General features: G+C 44.1%; 1 protein-coding gene across 1 annotated transcript in view; it reads right to left on the bottom strand.

Annotated features, from left to right (window-relative positions):
• Window positions 1-639: 639 nt before the first annotated feature.
• The window catches only part of pdzd8 (PDZ domain containing 8), a 40,442-nt gene continuing 19,642 nt past the window's right edge, over window positions 640-21,439 (bottom strand). Inside the window, exons 4-5 of the mRNA XM_026189446.1 lie at window positions 4,815-4,977; window positions 640-4,715 (exon numbers count right to left, since the gene is read on the bottom strand). Coding sequence (XP_026045231.1) covers window positions 2,368-4,715; window positions 4,815-4,977 — 2,511 coding nt within the window. The 3' untranslated portion in view covers window positions 640-2,367. The remainder of the gene's footprint in view (window positions 4,716-4,814; window positions 4,978-21,439) is intronic.

The following is a 21,439-nucleotide window of genomic DNA, read 5'->3' as shown; positions in this document are numbered from 1 at the left end:
CACAAAGAGCAGTGTTGAGTAGTCAGTCAGTAGAACAATCGATCTGAAACTGAGCACTTAGAGCAACGTAAAGGCTGAGGTTTTGATGCACATAAATACATACATGCACTTTTCCTACTGTGTGGCAATTTTAGCACAGAAGTCAAACTGTACAACGTTGTCATCATACATATTCACACTGGTCTTTGCATGTAGCGTCATAGGTGCACCTCTCATGAAAACAGGCCCAACTGAGCAGCTTTCCCATCCATAGATGGTCCTGGTTTCTGTGGGAAATATGGTGTTGGCTTTAAGCCACTACGTTTCCAAATTCAATCTGAATACACCGTGCTAGTAGTGTCATAGCTAACTTTTGGTTTTGGCCTTCCAAGTGGAACTTCTTGATAGTAAAATAAAGCTTTTTGTGACGCTGAGTTCACTACAAAGGCTGAACGATGGTGTGCCGGTCATCACGTGAAGACTTGCATCAATGTTACTGTCATAAGCCCCGAGTTTCTCCTGACGCATTAATCAATAAGTGTTGGTTCGAAATAACTTGGGCACAGAGAAAAAGCGTTTTGAACGTCTGTGTGAATGAAACTGGTAGTAAAGAGCGTTTTTTTAGCGCTCAAGCAGAGAAGCAACAACACGATGAACCAATGGGAGTTCATGTGATTTTGTTTATTTAGCGTATGTACAATAAAGCTTCATCACACGAGGCTTTCTCAAAAAACAACATCCGTCATACATACACACAAAAAACACACCATCTCAATCTGCTCAAAGCAGTGGTCAAAGCAGTGGGCGGAGCTTTTACTCACTGTGGAGTTTCCACGGGGAGGGCTGTGAGTGGGGGCAGAAGCGTGTGAGTTCAGTGGACGAGGAAAAGCAGCAGCAGCGCTTCATAAAACAAATATTGCACAAAGATCAAAAGACAGCTATAGCAACCAGTGTGTCAATATCCACAGCACATAAGCAACAGATTAACCACAGCAGACGGGAACATTTCTGATCTTGTTGGATCTTCAGTCGGTAACACTGGAGTGTGAAGAGCAGATTGTAGGCTCGTCTATGCAGATCTTCACTCGTGGCTTTTGAATAGGTCAGCTTCACTGACTTCACCCATTCACACCTGCTCTCCACTGACAAAGTGACGTTCAACCAGAAGCCACAAGGACACAGAGCGAGTCACAGGTGAACATCAGAGACCAACTGCTGTCAGCAAAGATGAGACATTCTCATAGTCACAACAGTGACGAGGTTTGCCTTTACACCTGCTGCTCCTGTACTTCATTCACTGCAGTGTTTTAGCTCCTCATAACTTACACATGAAGTCTATTTAACAACAAAAGGCTTCTTCTATTCGAGCGTTTCATACAGTACATCTCCTTCTATAGCATCACATGACATGTCACAAGGACTGTGTTCAGGGTTACGGGCAGATTTCCCCAACACGCAGATGTCTTCTTGTTCTCAGCAGCTGTAAACAGTGAATGAAGATCATGGCGCTTTGGGAGCTATAGCTGTTTTTTGACACAGTCAAACAGACTTAATGCTCAGCATTTTAAAGGACGGAGGGAGGGTGGTGCCAAACAGCTGTGTACAGACACAACGTGGAAAAGAACAGACATTCGTTTGGAAACAACTTAAAGGCAAACAATCAGGATCAAACCAGGTGTGGATTGAAAACACAGGTGCTAAAGCGGTTTCAACATCACACAGGCTCCCGGCTCACATTCAGAGATCATGTCTCTCTCACACTTACCAACAACGTGCCACAGAACCGCTGTGCACACCGGAGGAATGTTCTCAACGAAATATAACATTTACAGAAATATTCATAACTCGATGGGATCATCTTGCACCCAGGGACATTTAAAGAACAATAAAATAAAAACAACAGATTGTCTGAATACAGACCAACCAATCAAAACACTGAGGAAAACAATATATAAACGACACATGTGCAGAAGTGAAACCCCACCGATCGCTGTGATAACTCAAACATTTTACAAAAGAAAAATCAGGACTGCTCGCAGGATCCTTCAGCCAACAATACAAACCCTTGTTGCTCTTCATGTTTCATAATTGTTCTCCAAAATAAAAGGTAAGACAGCAACCTGCATTAAATGCATACAGTGACATTCTCAGGTCGCAGGAAACCAAAGGGATCAATGTGTAGCTGGCGTTCGATAACTCACGTGCAACTTTCATTCTTCCCTTTAAAAACCTCACGCATGGAAATCAGTAGATCAATAGCGGCTTTACCGTACGGTCCTTGTAAGGAACGGCCTTGAAACTATTTTCATTTTGACATGAAAAAGGAAACAAACAAATTACAGGTGACGCTCGACGCCCACATCCCCGTATTTTAAATGCAGTCTTATTTTAGTGCAGAGCCTCCACACAGATCTGCTCTTCGGTAATGTCGTCCAGCAGCGGCACATCTACGGGGCTGCACATGTCGCTGTCGTAGACCTCTGTCCCCAGGAGCGCCTCTTCCTCCAGACCTTCTTCTTTGCCCTTAAAGCCTCGCTGCTCTGAAGGAGAAGTGCTTTCCACCGACTCCAAGTCCTCGATCCCTGCGCGGTAGTGAATCATGAGCAGGGTGAGGGCCTGGAGTCTCTCCCCTGACTTGGCCAGGGCAGTGCTGATAAGGGCCTTGCGGCGTGCATCTGTGGCTTCCCTCTCCTCCAGCAGAAGGGTGTTATTGTGCTCCAGCTCCTGGTCAATTTCCTGTTGCAGTTTGTCCAGCATCAACTCCAACTTCTGGGAGCGCTCGTCTGTGGGCAGCCCCCGGTAAAGGTCGCGACCTATCTCCTTCACAGCTATGAACACACTGTCGTCCAGCCCGCCCTCCTTACGTACCAGTTTACTGCTCCCACCGCTTCCAGCTGGCTGCTTTGAGGGGCTGGCACCACTGGTGTACGTTTCAGTATCGCTGCTTTCATTGTCAGATGTGTTGGGGGTATGTTTAGGCGAGGGCTCCACCGCTCCCGGCACCACGTCGGCTACCTGTTCGGTAAACCGAGCCTTGGGCACCTGGCGAAGGTTAAGCAGACGGGAGCTGGTGTTGATAATGTGGCGAGTTAGACCCGTGGTGGCGCGGTTTATGGTGGATTTGGCTTCGAGGTCAGCTCCACGGCGTTCGGCTGTGGCCACACAAAAAGGATTTTCAGTGAGGCACTTCTCCTGGCACTTTTTGTGGCAAACATAGGCGCAGACCATGCACTGAGAGGCTGCCTTGGTCCAAACCTTTTTCTTGCAGTACTCACACCAGGTGGGGTTCTGGAACTGTGTGTCCTGGAAGTTATGACGGACCTCCTGCAACTGCAGCGCGCTGTAGGTCAAGTCCTCGCGTGGCGCTGCAGGGACGGGTTCCCTCTCCCTCAGGTCCTCCTCCTGAACACTGCCCTCTGTTTCTCTTTCCACCAGCCCAACTGGATAGTCCAGCTCCCCCTCAGCTAAGTAACAGAAGTTTAAAGTAACATCTCCATAACACAGCTTCTCATTGAAACCTTTGTGGGTGCTGAGACTGCGTAATGCAGTGCGACTGACGTTAGCTCTGGGCTCTGGAGCCCCCAACCTGAAGGTGCTCTGGTACTCTCCTGAAGATGTGGCCATACATTCCAGAGCTATGTGCTCCAACTGGAGGCTCACATGACCCAGGCATATCAGACTGCCCAGTTTAAAGGGATCTTTGCACCACAGGGCCACATTAAGGTATTTATGGTTGCTCTCTACCTCAAACACCACAGATGCCTTGGACCAGTGTGCCGTTTGGTTACGAAACATGGTTTCTGTGGATTCCCACAGGGAGTGGTCCTCTACACTGTCCCGTGTACTGGAGGAGCTCTCCGATGCTTTGTCCTTTGCTTGATCGGCCTTGCTGCTGCTGCTGGTCACAGTTGATGGAAGTACCTCCTCACTCATGTCCGTTGCCTTGCTGGACTGTTTCGCCTCCGTTTGTTTGACGCATGCCTTCTCGGTGGCAGACTTGTCCTCACCGGGTCCAGCGCGCTGAACCTTTTCTGGAGACTTTTCTGAAGCACTGGTCGTCTTAGTAATGGAAGGAGCAGCGGTGACATTAGCAGCTGCAGAATCCACACTTTCCAAAAGGCTCGTTTCGGAGGATGCCGACGTCAACCTTATCTGCGGTCGTGGTGGAACTGGAGGGCGGGAAGGGGGAGGTGGGGGAGGGACAGTAGGGCGTTGCAGAACCTCCCCTGGATCACTACTGGTCTTTTGTGGGGAGGGCTTTGGTGATTCTTTGGGCTGGGGCTTTAGTGGTGACTGGAGACCCACCAGGTTTAACTTGCGGTTGAGGATGGGTGATATAGTACCAAGAGGCTTAGAAGCCAGGTTGGCTACAGTCCTTTTGGGGCTTTGGTTTACTGTAAGTAAGAAATCCTCCTTGGTCTCACTGATAATTGTGGCACTGCTATTTTGCCCAGCAGTGCCACCGCTAGACTTGGATTCCACAATCAACTCTTCAAACTCAGAGTCTACGTCTTTGCTGTCAGACAGGTCAGAAAGGGTGCTGATGGGGGCTGGCTCTTCCTCATAACCTGCTTGCTGGGACATGAAACCAATTTCTTCAAGTCCTTCCTGCAGAGCTGCCGGGTTTCCCAAAGAGGGAGTCTGATGACGTACTGGTCTCTCGTAAAGTACCAACACCTTTTCTCCGGCCTGCTTTAACAGTTTTGGTACCTGAACCGAGGACGTCACTTTAACACCTGTTAACGAGAAAAGAAGAATGAGATCATGCAAGTTTCAAATTAGAAGTGCAAAGAAACGAATGTTTCATGTTAGAAAGTAACACAAACACCTCGGACCTCCAATTTCAATGAGACGATCACCCTTTTGCAGCTCTGCCAAAGCTGCTGGGGAGTTGGGCAAAACTGTCTCGATGCAAACATGCACTGCATCGCCCTCACTGGCAGTGACGTGCCTGAACGTCATCCCCACACTGCCACATGTCCCCTTGATAATCTCCGTCTGATGCAAGAGAGAAAGAAGGAAAAAAAGCACATTTAAGACTACGACAGACTAGTGGTTAAAAGTCACAAACGTTTACAAATGTTTAACTTTGTATAGTAATGCAGTGTGAGAGAGGTTTAATGTAGTCATACGCTGTTTTGGAAGAAAGTGTAAATAATTAGGTCTGAGAAATAAAAAATATTGCAAAAATGAATTCGTTTGTTTTTTGAAGCTCCTTCCAATGAGTCCGAGTTAGCAGGTTACTGTGTTTGAAACGGTCACAAACAGCGTCTTGAATAATCCGACCCCATCTTTGAGAGCTGATGGGCACCTAAACCGAGCACTGTTGAGCACAGTGGGTGCCCCCACAGGTTTAAAACTTTCCTTTTTGCTACAGCATATAGTTAGGGCTGGATCTCTGAAGCTTAGGCTGCTGGGGGATTCCCATGATGCACTGAGTTTTTCTTCTTCATTCATTTTTAATCAATCTTTTTGTTAAACCCACTAAATTAAAGCTGAAAGCCTGCACTTCAACTCCATCCTAGTTGTTTTATTGAAACTTGATTGTGGTAATGTACAGAACCGATGGTAGAAAAAAGCTGATATTTTGTGACCTAACTGGATGTTCCAGGATGAAAGAGCAGGTGGAAAACACATGAAGAGACCCATGTCTGGTTTACAGAGAACAATAAAGGGGGGCTGACACGATGTGAGCAGACTGAGACAAACGACTGTAATCTCCCTGCTGTGGATTTGTTACAGTTCTGCTGGAAGGCAGTGAGTGAGTTGGTGCTGTCCATGAATAAGCATCTGATCTATATAGTCTGCACAGTTGGTTAAGGTGCACATGAAGTCAAACATCACATTATATACTGTTTATAAAAACTGATCCATTCTCTTTATGTCAAATGTTTCTTATTTTTAAATTTCTCATTATACGGGATAAGTAAGCTTAACATTTTAAACCTCTCCATTTTCATTCATCACACAACTGCGGGAAGCAGAGTCAGCACTGATGCTTCCCAGCACCAACCAGCAGAACGTACTGCAGGAGTCGGCATGGCCCCCTGCCTGGGTGGGTGTCCTCCAAGTACTCTGCTTCCCCTCAGCTACACTAACTGGTGTTTCTAAATGATCTACCCAACATACAGTGTGTTTAAACAGAATAAAGAGCGACATGTTAGCGTGTAGCTGTCAGTGTGTGCGTATTTGCCTGCACCATTGTGTCGCACATTGATAAAATCTGGAGCAGGACTCCAGTCATGCATGGGGCTGGGAATAATTCAGCTCAGTGTGAGAGTCTTCATTGTGCTTCATTAATGGGCTCACTGGTTTCCTTTCTCGTCTGCCTCACAAACAGCATCACCACTTGCTTCCTGTGTGTGTAGTTGTATTACTGATATGTTGGGTACAATACAGTTCCATTTGGGGAGAAAAAGAGGTTCCCGGCGAAGTGAATCGTGGAGAAGGGTAAGTAGTGGACACGATCTGGTCTCCAGGAAATGAAGGTAAGTTAATGTAATGTTCTCTGAAATGATTAAAAAAAGATTGAGTGTGTGTCTCAAGATTTAATCTGATCTGGCCATGTTGAAGACTATAACACTGCAGAGTCAACAGGTTGCTGCAGGCCAAAATGAAGACGTTAACCCAGCACATCCTACAGGCACCTACTGCATAACACATGATCAAAAATGCACTAAGTGTGCAACTGTGAGTCATGCTCATGCTAATGAGAATTACAAAACGATTCAATGACTGATGTTTATATGAATACAGGCGTGTTTACTTTTGGTTTTCTACACTCTTATGAAGAGTAGGTTTTAATAAACACATTACCAGCTGTACAACGTTATAAAACTGGTCTGGTTGTGCTTTGAGGTAGGAGCCAAAAAGGGTGTAGTTTGTGGGTGTGATCACCCATGTGTACACCTGTGAGCATGGACGCGCTTGTTTTTTAAAAGGTTCCTTCATGTAACGATCTGCTAGGGAGTGTGGGGGGGCCACAGCCCCGTCCTCCAGGGCATGAAGCAGGTATGGAGGAGATCAAGACTCCAGACATCCAGAGGCCCCCAAGAACACAAGGCTCCTACCTCAAAGCACACTGTGCGCTGTCGATCTTATGTGCTGCACAATAATGTTTAATATTTTGTATTTACTGTTATATTCCCATATATCATCGTGATGTTGTTTATTGTATTGCTCTCATTTTCTTCTGCTTGTTTTATTTTTTCTTTCTCAACAGGTGATCCAGATGATCGATATATGCATTTTTTTGTCTGCTTATTTAGTTGGTTTTTGTTTTTTGCCCTTTATCCCTGTCCCTCTTCTCCGCTGTTTTCCCCCCCCTCTTCCTTTCTCCCTTTTCTTTTCCTCATTCAAGTCTGTCCCGTATCTAGCAAGTGAAAATAAAAAATAAATAAAATAAACAATAAAAGGTGAATCAAATAGACCATTACGGCAAGGCTGGGATGGTCCATTTGGTAAAGTAAATCCGTTGGGCATCTTTTTTCGCCTTTAGACAACAATTCTGATGGCAGAAGAACCAAACGGGACAGGCAAAAATAAATAAATAAATAAAAAAAATAAAATAAAAAAAGAATTCTGGTTGTGCTTACTGACCTCAACCGATTTTATGTGCTACACGGCGCTCAAAAATATTTTAATATGACTTTGGTGAGCTACGAAGCCGCACCGCTTGATGGACTGTTGGAGCATTACGGCTACCGTAGTCAGGAGCCTCGGAGAGGAATCTGGGTCCTAAACTCTGTCGCTTCAGGTCCCAAAGTCAAACAAACACTGCAGCATCACTGAGAGTTAAAAACGGTCTAAATTCTTTCATCTGTAATAAAATGATCAGCGTTGCTGCTCTACCAGGTGTAACAATTAAGTTTAACATCCAGGCAACCATGAAAACTGAATTTATTACATTTAACAGAGTTAGAAGTTAGCAGGGAGTTAGCTCGCTAGCTTCCACCTAAGCATGACATACCATGTTCTGACTGAGAGATTTCTGAAAAAATTCAAACATACAGCTCTGTTATCACTTCCAACATAAATGAAGACAGAAAACTAAACAGCAGTGACGTTTGTAGGGTTACTGAAGTTGGGCTAGCTGGTATTTAATGATGTGCTACCTGACTGCTAGCGACACAGCTATGTTAGCATAAACACAGTGAAGCTGGAGGATGAACGGTAACTTCTTTTCACTCGACAAAAGTTAACGTGAGGGTTCCCGATGGTTAGAGACAAATGTAATCGCATGGCAGGATGCTGTAAACGGACCAAACTTCAGCAGGAGAACAACTGAGATAATCCATCCACAATACGAGGTCAGTCATTAATATACTGCAACAACATGGGAACAGAGCAGCTGTGAGAGAATTCAGCATTAATGAATCAATGGTACAGAAGTGGAGGAAGCAAGAAGAATGAGTTTAATAAAGTTTGATTTATCTGACTGTCTTGTTTAATGCGCCTTACGTATAAGAAAATATGGTAGTTGTAATGTGTCTATGAATGATAAAATAATTTCACTTCATTTAGACAACATTTATATATCACTAAGGTATTAACTAACAACTCTGCAAACACAGTGGCTGACTGTTTTATTTATTATCTGCTGCATGATACACTGGCATACGGCGGGGAGGGGGCGGGACTTCAGGTTCTGAAAGGTGAGAGTAGGTGATGAGGAGCAGCCTTGTAGCTGTGTGTATACAGCTGCTGTACCAATGCCTACAATAGATTTGCAGGAGAACACAAGTCCATCCTGCTCAAGTGCAAATACACACACACACACACACACACACACACACACACACACACGCGTGCGCAGTCACTGTCACTCATATGCACCCAATTATACAGCAGCACAAAGGCCCAGTGCTAATATTAGCTCGTTTTCAAGACATAAATCTGCAGTTTCATTTGTTTAAAAAACAAAACCCTCCTAAACCTGTTCTATTAGTTTGTATTTAAATACAGTGACCAAGTGTAGAAGGAGAAATTGAATATATGAACATAAGAGTAAGTTTACTGCAAAGTCAGCCACATTTAAAATGTGAAGGATTCATGGTCTTATAAACATGGTTCACATGGAAGTCAAACTTGGGAACCTCTAGCCCAGGGGCGTCCAACTCCAGGCCTCGAGGGCCGGGGTCCTGCAGGTTTTAGATGTGTCCTTGATCCAACACAGCTGATTTGAATGGCTAAATCACCTCAACATGTCCTGAAGTTCTCCAGACGCCTGGTAATGAACTCATTTTATTTAGGTGTCGTGACCCAGGGTGAGATCTAAAACCTGCAGGACACTGGCCCTTCAGGCCTGGAGTTGCCACCCCTGCTCTAGTCCATATTTGCCATAGATATTCCCACACAATATCCCAGGCACTTTGCTGTGTCCATCAGTGTACGATGTCCCAACTTACATGCTACATGTGGGGGACCTGACTGCTCTATGAACCTGGTGCATAATAAAAAAAAAAAAAAAAAAAAAAAAAAAAAAAAAAAAAATCAGTCTTTGTTTACACAGTCAAAATGTAAACAAAGACGCTGTGCGTAATAAGCTTCTACTCTACGTAATTCAGCTTCTACTGCGTGACTGACAGCCTGGAGTTTGAAATCCACGTCGTAAACACGTCTCTGAACAGGTGCCATTTATGGTCCTTATACACACACAATACGCTAATATTACGTTGAAGCACAGTGCGTATCACTCCGCGAGGCTCCTCGGTAGCCGTTAGTGATGGGATTTCCGGCTCTTTTTAGAGAACCGGCTCTTTCGGCTCTGAACCGGCTCTTCAGGTTGTTTTGTTGCTTTAATTAATTTATTATTAACAATAATATAAAATTATGCACAAAAGGAATTACTAATGTGTAAAAAAAAAAAAGTGGTTTTATTTATACATGTTTATATATAAATATATGCAGTGGCCCCTAGAGACAAAACACATACAAACTCCAAAACACATTTCTAGCATAAGTGATGTAGGTAGCTCTGAACTTCCAAAACAGAGCTACCTAGATCTCGTAAATTACACAATTGAAAGCATGAAAGCATATGTGTATTTGTGTATTTATACACAAGCATTCATATATAGTCAAATAAAAAATAAAAAAAAGTTCATTTTCCTGTTATTACCACACACTAAATCCGGTCGTTGGTACTTGCTGGCTTGTGTAGCCACTGGGTAACAAAAGCTCAACACTGCCCCCTAGCATCCTGGAGCACTTCTGTTGTGTTTTGTACGTGTTTTGAGTTTTTATGTGCTTCGGAGTTTGTACGTGCTTTGTCTCTAGGGGCCACCATAATTATACTTTTATTTATTCACTCCACATAAAATGTAATAAATAAATCATATAATACAAAAATCAACTATTCACATTTCAACTTTTAACTATTTAAATTTTCAGCTTTTTCCTTTTAAACAAATTTAAAGTGAAACAACACAAAACACTGCAAACCACAACACAATTAAATATAAATTAAAATGTGAAAACAAAAAGAAGATGCACATTCTCTGTCATATGGGCCTGCATGAATAAACTTTCTGAATCCTTTATCATCCGCAACTGAAAATAGTTGTGGATGATTACTATACCTTTCTAATGTGACGCTGTTGTCCCTGGCTCTCTCTCTCTCCCTCCTGCTCTGTTCCTGTGCTACTGAGTGTAACTACCGCCCCTCCCCCCTCTGCCCAGCGCAAAGCACAAGGCTCGCACGCGGAGTGACGCGGGAAGAAAGTGGAGAGAGAGGGCAAGAGAAAGAAAAATAAAAAAAAACCACGGCTCGCGATAAGGAGCCGGCTCGCGTCGTTCACGTCAAAGATCCGGCTCTAAGAGCCGTTCCGTTCGCGACCGACCCATCACTAGTAGCCGTAATGCTCTGACAATCCATCGAGCGGTGCAGATCCGTAGCTTAGCAAAGTTGTACTAAAACATTTGACAGATTGCTGAGCGCTGTGTTCCACATTACATCGGTTCGCGGCCATCAAGCACAACCAGAATTCATACAAAAGGTACACCGTCAACTTTTGAGAGAATGAAAGGATTCCAGGCTGTGCAGATGGTGTTAGTATGCTTAGCTCGTTAGCGTGGTCAGCTCGTTAGCGTGGTCAGCTCGTTAACACGTTGACGCCGTCCAGCCCCACGCACGGGGCGATGCGCAGTAACTCGTTAACGGAAATTTGCCGTGTCCATCTTGTCGCTGCCTGCAGGTGAAGCGATGGGGGAGGAGGGGGAGCTGTGTTCAGTGAAGGAGGGGCGAGGCCGAGTAACGTTGCGTAAAGACAAAAGTGGACGAAAGAGAGGCAAACTTGTGGTTCCACAACTATAATTATAACGTAACATAGACTATATCGATATAAAGGATATTGTCACATCTTATATCTCGTATAAAAATATATCGATATTTTTAAAAACTCGATATATCGCCCAGCCCTACAACAAACTGTCAGGATCAGCCTGATATTATTTGTATCCCACAGTAACTTTACTGTATGGGGAGCTAACACCTCCAAAATGTCAGGAGTAGTTAGTCATAAGAAGTGTTTGTGAACTAAAAATCAAGACTGTGGGATCCTGTTGGTCCGTGGTTTGGAGAGCCCAGCGCGGCTCCCGATGGAGGGGAAGCTAATTCTGTCGGGGAGACCTACCTTGGCACTTGTGCAGGTGAAGCCAAATGCAGGATGTGCTTCATCATATGTTCTAGTGTTTGGCTTGGTTTGGAAACATATTTGGCGATGCTTCATTTCTGCTTTGCTTTTTTTCTTTTCTTCTTCATACCGCGCCTCACAGTTACACTTCAGCTCTATAAATATAGAGTTGGGTGCATTGGTCAAACACTCTGCTCCAGGTATACAACAGCCAACAGAAAACACTTCACACAGGTAAATTTACTTCATTCGTTTAATGAGTACAAGCCACACAACCCTGTACTACCCTAACAATGCAACTCAGACTGGAGACACCACAGTCATCGTCTGCAGGCCAGTTTCCTGACAACATACAGGAGCAGTAATGAAAGCCAGAGTCACTGCATCAGACGCACCGTCATCGTTTCTGTGTCGTCTTTACTTTTCAAGAGAAAACATTGACGCCCTCAGTAAGTCACTGCTCAGTATAGAAGCAGGCAGGTCGAGTCAGTCACTGGACCAGAACACAAGACTTGCTTAAGTCGCAAAAATTCTACTTAAAAACAAGCAATGCATTACATATATCAATGGGCCAATTAGCCTGTCGCTTGAGGGCAGAGATGCTGGTGTATGGGCTGAAGTAACCTTAGCTCTCTGTATAAAGCATCCATCCATGTAAATTGTTGATTTCAATAAAATTCTTGACAATTACGGGGTGAACAAAGTTCAATAAAAAGTAATATATGGATGCTTTCTCCTCTGACTTCTGATAGAAGGTATCTTCTGTAAATTTCAGAGTTTAATTGCTGTGCAGAGGTAGTTGCTCTGAGGGCTGAGCAGCAGTGTCTAAACTAACCTTGTTAACATCGACTAAGACAACAAGTAGCTCCCGGTTTCTCGTCTCTGAGCAGGAAAGACAAACAAAGAACATCACAACCCTCAGCTGGATACATGTAAATGGAGCAATTCACCATCTATTCTAGAAATCCTGCCTCTTTTATCTACACTGCCACAGAGAACAAATGAAAGGTTAATATGTTCAAATGGCAGCTTTCACTGCTTTAAAGTCGTCTCCTTTACCTGCAGGACAGAAACCCAGACAAGTCTTACTTTGATCTATGAATAAAACACTCACTTTGATAAGACATCTATTACACAATGGTGTATATCATAGGCCTCCTGCAACAAAGAGTCCATACAAATAAATTGGATTTTTTATTTTTATAAAAGACTACGTTTTAAATTACAAAAGAGTAAAATGAAGACATGCTATGAGAGTAGGTTTCCATGCTTAGACAAATCCCTACAAAAGTATTTATATTTAGCTCATTAAATGTTATATGGATAAAATTAGAGAGCCCAAACTATAGAATAACTATATCCTCAAATATAGGGAGGCCGTAGCTCAGCTGGTAGAGCGGATCACCTACTCACATCTTCGATCCCACGCTCCTCCAGTCTACATGCCAAATATCCTTGGGAAAGATACTAACCCCATGTTGCTCTCCGATGCGTCCATCGGAGCGTGAATGCGAGTGAATGTTAGATAGAAGCACCTTAGATAAAGTGCTTGTGTGAATGGGTACAATTGCGTGGATGCACGAGTTGTATAAAGCGCTTTGACAGTAGAAAGCGTTATATAAGAACCAGTCCATTTCAAAGGTTCATGCAAAGCAAAGCCCCTACAAGCAACCCATTCAAAGGGTGGCCCAGGAGCAACGTCTGCCTGTGGCCCTGGCAGAAACAGCATAGTGCAGACGCAACACACCTAGTAGCCTAGCAATATTCAACCCACAGTGCACCATCTACTACACACAGATCAATGCTGATGGTTTCTAAAGATCACAACTTACAAAGGCACCACAATGACAAACAGCTTCCTGCAAAAGAGTTTCCCTGCATCTACAACCAGAGGTGCACTACCACGGCGAGGTCATGTGCAGCTCAGACAGCGCGTCCCGCTGTGTTTGCGAAGAAGATCCAGCGTTTGTCAGACTCTGAAACAGTGAAAGGCTGCATGCTGGCCATGGTGGATGAGGGGATAAATGATGACGATGTATAAGTGAGCGTGACGTCTGCTATTAAGGACAGTCCACAGACACAACTGATAACGCACAGTTGTGTCGTGTTTTTCATGGCTTACTGCCGTTAGCGGGACACACAACTGGCGAGATAATGTTTGAGAAAATTTCAGCTTTTTCGAGGACAGAGGTCTGGATATGAAGTATGCTTGTGACGGATGGAGCTCCACCCATGGCAGTGAAGTGAGCAGTTTGGCAGCACCGTGGTTGGTGCTGATAACCTTACACTGTCCATCAGACGGCGTTGTGTAAGTAAGCACAGAGCTCAAAACGGACAGCGTGATTGGTTAAGGCGGAGCCTCCAGCACCACTTATTCCGCATGCTGCTCTCAGAAACGTCTGCTGAGCACCGTGACCTGCTACTGCACAATGATGTCAGGTGGTGTCCAAAGGCTGGAGCGTTTCTGTGACCTCAAAGAGGAGATCGCAACTTTCCTCTGCAACAGCAGGCAAAAAAACCAGAAACACACTCGAATCGCATACAACAGCTTCATGGCCAGTGTCGGCTTTCTGAGCGACACACTCAAACAGCTGAATGACCCCTTCAGCAGAAGGGGACTAATCGGCCAGAGCAAAGGAAGCGGTCCTTCCACTGACGAGGGGAAGTTCATCCTCGAACTTGTAGCCATGGCACAGGATCTTCGCACCAACGGACCAGTAAAGTTTTGGACTGATGTCCATACACACCAGCGTCTTAACGTTAAGAATGCAGCCGTCGTCATCCTCAGTGTGTTTGGGTCAGCGTGCACATGTGAATCGAACTTTTCACTCAATGAAAAGCAGCTCTCGTTGCTCACCGACTGACAACACGCTTCACCGCTGCCTTTGGATTGCCAAAACCAACCAAAACACAACCAACCAAAAACAAAACAAACCAAAAACCCCCAAAAAACTGTCAGTTGTCGCATTAATGATGTCCGGGTAACTGTAGCCTAGATATCAACATATGAACTGAAGCCATGCCTAATTACAAGCACAAAGCTGTGCTCTGAGCGTGCAGCCGTAAATGTTGCATTCATGTGTTACTGCTGTGGGTTTGTGCACTGATAGGGTTCATTGGTCTTTTTTAATTCTGTTGAATGCACTTTAACAAGATATCTATTTTATTTTGAAAGGGAATTATCAAAATGTTTGTTTTTTTATTTCAAATATGAAGAAAAAAGTGTCAGCACTGCCACAGACCTTTACTATTGAAGAAATTCCTACAAGGAGTTGCTGCTTTGGGCTGTCAGACTCTTTGAGATTTAACCTCTGCATTAAGTGTCATTTATATTGTGCAAATTCATAAGGATACTCAAAAGCTAAAAATCATTTGCTGATCCACTTTGAATATACAAAGAAGTCTGAAAATTCAATCCAAAATAAAACAGAAAACCTGAATGGAGTCATGCAAACACTAAAGTGAAGGACGATATTTATAAGGATCTAGAAGAAGAAACAGCCGGTTGCAGACATAATGGCTAAGTTAGACTGAGGCAGCACCTCCTGTCGCCTAGCTGAACGTCTCTTTGGTCTCCAGCATGTCTGGGAGGGTGTGTGCGAGATGGAGATGTGGGGTTGAGCAAATCCTTTTCCTTGTCAGTGCACTGCTTGGTAATTTAATCTAATACCACATGTCAGATCGTTTTGTGTATGGTTATAGGGTACAAGTCGCTGCGAGGCAAGTACGCAGCAATTCCCTGCCACATCAAATTAGCAGCCCCGATGGTGACGAAGGTGGAGTGGGCTGAGGACCAGGCTGCATGGCCAATAGCTGCTCAGGTGTTTACGTGGGTACCTATTAGGATTTTTAACTGTGACGCATATTCTGTAGTACGTGTTCTCAGACACAGTCACACAGGCAAGTGGTAGGTTACAGTCGAAGGACGACTGAACATATTCTCTCTAAGATAAGGGCCTTACATGAACCCGTGGGGACTTTTTTAAAGGGTTAGCTGATGCACCAAGAGGTGCTTAGATGAAACTGGATTGTTTTTCAAAGCATTTGTATGTATGTACATTTAGTGAGACTATTTCGTTTAACCTCCTAGGACCTGGCGTCCACATATGTGGACATCACATTTTGGGTTATTTAGACCAAAGGGCCTGATATCCACTTACGAGGACATTATACTGCTACTGGTCTATTGAAATTTTAAACAAAGATCCTCATATGTGGCTCTTATTTTTCTTAGAAGCAAAAATCGGGTTTAAAAAATAAATAAAATCTGGTAATTCTTTGTTTTTACATTCATCAGGTCCCAATCAGCCCAAAGATCAAAGAGAAATAATGCTGCTGCTGTGGAAGAGTTCGGGTCTTAGGAGGTTAATGGTGTATGTGAAATTGTGCGTGTGTGCATGTACATATGTATGCTATGCAAATTTACACAACCCTGTGTGCAGAACACATACTGGGTGTGCATGTGCACAGAACCTCAGCTACCACTGTACACATGTTATAGTCTTTGTATTCTTCTGCTGCTGTGCCTGAGCTGTGGTAACGCACACATTTCCCAATAAAGTCTCATCTTCAATCCTTAAATACACTGAACTCACACATGGTCAGCATTGGAAACAAAGCTGCATTCAGAGTTAAAATAATGTATCACCTGATTCTGATTCAGCTTCTATGCTGAAGGTGGTTCTTTTATGCGTTCATGATTGACTGAGTCCACTCAGCGTATCAACCAACCCCACAACCTAAATAAACTGCTGTTTTGCACATATATGGTGTTGACAGAGTATTGGGTATAGGGATGGGTACCGGTGTCTGACATAAACGGTAGTAACCAGACCGAAAAGCAGCGCACATTTCGGTGCTTTATTTCGGTGCTTTTTTTTCCTGAGCTGTGATAGACTTCTAGCCAATCATTTTACGTTTCCGAGGATAGTAGGCGGGGCCAGGTACGTACGTTCTGTTAGAGCAGAGCTACAGATTAAAAATGTCCAAGGCGAAGCGGTCAAAAGTCTGGCTGTACTTCACAGCAAAAGATGCAAACTCAGCAGCAACAAGTGCTTTAAGCTGATACTGTGATACTGTCAAAGGAGGCAACACCTCAAATCTGATGAAACACCTGGCGACGCATAGCGTTTTTTTAAAAGCCGAGAAATGCGCCGTATTTGATAGCTTGCTGCGAGACCTCACACCGGGCACATCTACTGCGGGTGTGGTGCCTGTTATCGGACCCGGAGTTAGCAACATCCCCAAAAACCCGAAGAGGAGAGTCCTGGCCCCGCCCTGCCAGTGTAGCAGAAATGATGAGGATGATGATGCAGCAGCAGCCGTTCTTCTCTGCGTGAGTAGCTTCATGTTGTTCGTGTGTAATTTACGTTGAGTAGGCTAACCACGTTATTACATTAATGCATGTAAGGTGAACTAGCAAACATCATCATAGCTACATGCGGCTGTCTTCTTGTTTGATGGCAGATACTCCCTTCACCCTGGACAAAAAGGCTAAAATGACCAAAGAAAAAGAGGGAAACAGCTAAACATGAGAGGTTTAGGACAAAGTTTGTGTTTTTTCCATTGTTTAAGCTTCCAGCCAAGAGTGATGCCATATATGCCCCATAGCTGCAGAAAAGGCTAACATTGTTATCTTTTTACAAAAAACCAGCTGAACATGAGAGGTTTTTGGACAAAGTTTGTGTTCTCCATTCTTTAAGCACCGGTTTAAGCACCGGCACCATTTCAAAAGTACCGATTTGGCACCGGTATCGGATAAAACCTAAACGATACCCATCCCTAATTGGGTAGATATTAATTTTTCTCCAGTCTTATGTGATCGCTGTAAACTTTAGTGATATGCATGTGCCGGGCGCCTCGATATGAATTTTCAAGTTGCCGTTTTTTTCATAGGAAGCCAGTTTCAAAAGCTTAAAGAACAAAGCAGTTGTTATGGAGACAGGGGGAAACAAAAAGGTGTTTTGCCTAATTTGCACTTGTATGGAGAGAAACAGTGGTGTGGTCGCCCACGCAGTTTCTTTTTGTAGCACAGTCTTTGTCCTGGCATTGAAAAATAATGATCTATCAAGACTGCTACATCATGCTAGTTGAATAAATGACAACAAAATTCAAACCTACTCTGGCTCAGAAAGGATTAAGACACCACTTCCCTCATTATCAAACTGGCATTTCAGTCCTTCCTTTCCTTTAAGCGCTGATGCTCGGTGCTGCCACTGAACCGCTCTCCTCGGTCTGCTTCAAACGACTGCTCAAATGTCATTTTGCTCCTTGCATCTGTGAGGGCCAATCTGACCGACTGGCCACGTAACATTTACTGGTCATGTTTTTGCATTTGCACATTTTCTCACTTTCTGTCCACGAGCAAAAAAAGGGAACAATCCTTAGTGTCCCTCGCTGCCGGCCCTCTGAAAACAGCTACTTAAAGCCACAAACAGTGATTTGGGGAGGAAGAGCACAATAAATATGTTAGTTTTATCTGGGGCTGCTGCATAAATGCACCCTACATAATATCATTTTTGGTAAGAAGTAGAAACCATAAATATACTTACCATCGCTCTAAATAACACTTACACAGCAGAGGAAAAACAGACTAGCCTACGTCACAGCAGCTGACATGTCTTTGTCGATTCCATACATCAACCCTCTGGACTGTTTGCAGTTATACCAACATGAAGTGTGGAATAGGTTACACGGCGGTCTAAACTAATGGTCACCAGGTTTTGCAGAAACCTGCAGATGCACATATGCACAGGTAAAACCAGCCGTGTCCTGATATTTGGGCCGTGTCGTTTTAAACATGCTGTTTCTCCTCGGTGAGCCAACCACTTAAAGCCAAATCTATGACATTTATGTAATTAGATGGCAGGAAGGGAAAATGTCCCAACAGATAAATCCTTTTTTCCTACGTCATCAATTTACAAGCTTCAGATCCAAAAGGAGACCAAACTATTCATTCAGACAACATCTTTATCACATGTCAAATTCTGTATTTGGTGTTTATGGTGAGAAACACCTGCTAGGACATGAATTACCTGTAGTGACGGCTGCCAATTTTAAGAGTCATGACCACTAACAGCTCATTTCTTTGCTATTGAAAGACCTCCAGGATCAGAACAAAATCATTGTAAAGAGTAATATCAACACATCTGTAATATGGCTGCGGCTCTTTGTGTCATGCACGTATTGACTGGTCTATTGAGTTTCTTGCAAGGTAAATGTTTCAGTGGAAAAGCGATAAGTAACAAACAGCTTGTGAGCCCAATCTCTCATGTCTTTAATCAGCCTTTTGCAACATGCAGCCGTTGTCAAATGGAATTAGAACTGGCCATTTCATTGAGACGTGGAAATGGTTGATGAATGCATCACCTGTGTGTGACAGATGTGACGGCTCCCTCAGCTGCCCTTTGAATATCTAATGGCTGTGCATTTAGACACGGCACACAGTTTGGTTCTTCTCCAGCCTTTGTGCGTTTTTGAGAAGAGAAAACATATCATTACATTGTCTGGTTTCCAGATTTAAAGACCTGCATCGGAGCGAGACACATGACAGCACGTGCAGAATAACCTGACAGTCATTTGGAGAATGTTATACTCAGGCTGGGACACATGCAGTGGATCCTACGAGCACTTACATGTGTTTACTGCACATCAACCAGCCAAAGGATCAGTTTAAATTCATCATCACAGCAGCACAAGAGGACCAACAAGTCGCACAACAGCTGACACCACCGAGCAGACGCCTGCTCAGAGTTATGTGACAAGAGAGAAGACACACAGAGACACACACACAGAGACAGACACACAGAAACACACACACACACACACACACACAGAGACACACACACAGAGACAGACACACAGAGACAGACACACACACAGACAGACACACACACACACACACACACACACACACACACACACAGAGACAGACACACACACAGAGACAGACACACACAGACAGACACACACACAGACAGACACACACACACAGAGACACACACAGACAGACACACACACACAGACAGACACACACACACAGAGACACACACACACACACACACACACACACACACACACAGAGACACACACACACACACACACACACAGAGACAGACACACACACACACACACACACAGAGACAGACACAGACACACACACACAGAGACAGACACACACACACACACACACACACAGAGACAGACACACACACACACACACACACACACAGAGACAGACACACACACACACACACACACACACAGAGACAGACACACACACACACACACACACAGAGAGACAGACACACACACACACACACACACACCTGCTCAGGAGCTTAAACAGCAGAGTAAACATGGACTTGTGTTTATTAGTGAACCACATAATAATAAATGTTGTGCACTCACAGCAGCTGAGACACAATCCTGGCAAACACATGATCTTGATGTTCACTGGCACTAAACTCTTCTGCATGAACTCTGTTTGCTTACAAATGAATGTGTTTGTGTTTAAAGGTCAGTTTAAAAGCTGAACTAGTTATCAGCTCTTTGCACTGTCATTGCTACTGTAGCAAAAAGTGCACATACAAAACCATAGACAGGTCCTCATCATATACGTCAGGCTAGTAGGTGTGTGCAGGACTTCTACTACTTTTCTGAAGTTCAACGTTTGAATCTTAATCCTGTTAAGAACGACAAAGTCATCGCCCTTTGAAAAGGTGTTACTGCATTCTTATGTTCTGATACAGACGTATCATTTGTACCCCACAAACAATACTGAACAGGAAGTGAAGTACTAGATGAGTCATTGTTGTAGGCTGTGTGTGTGTGTGTGTGTGTGTACTGCTCATCGACCTTTCATCAGGTGTCTGCAGCAGATTAAAGACACAAAGACAGCCACACTGGAACATCAAACAACCACTCTAATGGTGCAGGAGGTGAGAAAGGTGTGTGTGTGTGTGTGTGTGTGTGTGTGTGTGTGTGTGTGCAGTCAATATTCACACAGTGAGTATTGACTGCAATGTGAGAAGCCTGTAAAACAGAGTGGAGAAGGATCAGATATTGTGTCTTGAGGAGCAGGTGACAGCTGCAGACAAGGCTCTCAAATGTTTTCAAGATGTGGGAGCTGGGACCGGCTGCATTAGTGGCTAAACGAAGCATCTGTGAAGGCAACGTGCTGAATGATATACACGCAATGATATACATTGCTGCTTTGCAGCAATATATGATGGCATACAGATGTAAGTATTGTTCATTTCAGTACGACAATACTGAATATTGCCAGTACTAACCCGAGTCCTGCAGACTGAACTTTAGGCAGAAAGTCTGATTTTTAAAGCTAAAGCTGTTGCTAAAACATGGAGTTTTTAATCATCCACACACGAACCTCTTCTTAATACTACTATGCAGTGCTCATGTATGTAAGGCTGAATGAGGCACGCTGTATTAAAGCACTATTTAAGAATCAGTCCATTTATAATGAGCCACGCGGTCAATAAAGGTCCGTGTCTACAGTTCTTACATGAAGCGTGACTCGATCATGTTCGCCGCTTCGTTTACAGAGCAATCATTGGATCAGGGCTGCCTGCACATGTGCGGCTCATTGGCCAGCACTCACTTCTGTTTCTGCTTCAGACTTAGGAAGCTCGGCCATAGACAACATCACACACACACAACAAAGCCGCCGACCGTGTAGATCACCTGACGTGTGCTCATACACACATCGCATGTCTCTTTGGTCAAGCTGTCAGCAAGCATCAGCTGAGGCCGGTGAGCAGGCCAGATGTACAAACACGCCCAACAGACACGAAGCCGCCTACTGCCAT

The sequence above is a fragment of the Astatotilapia calliptera genome, chromosome 13 (assembly GCF_900246225.1).
Source record: "Astatotilapia calliptera chromosome 13, fAstCal1.2, whole genome shotgun sequence".
Classification (NCBI taxonomy): Eukaryota; Metazoa; Chordata; class Actinopteri; order Cichliformes; family Cichlidae; genus Astatotilapia; species Astatotilapia calliptera.
Note: the sequence above shows the minus strand (reverse complement) of the source record. Positions and strands in the feature narration are given on the sequence as shown.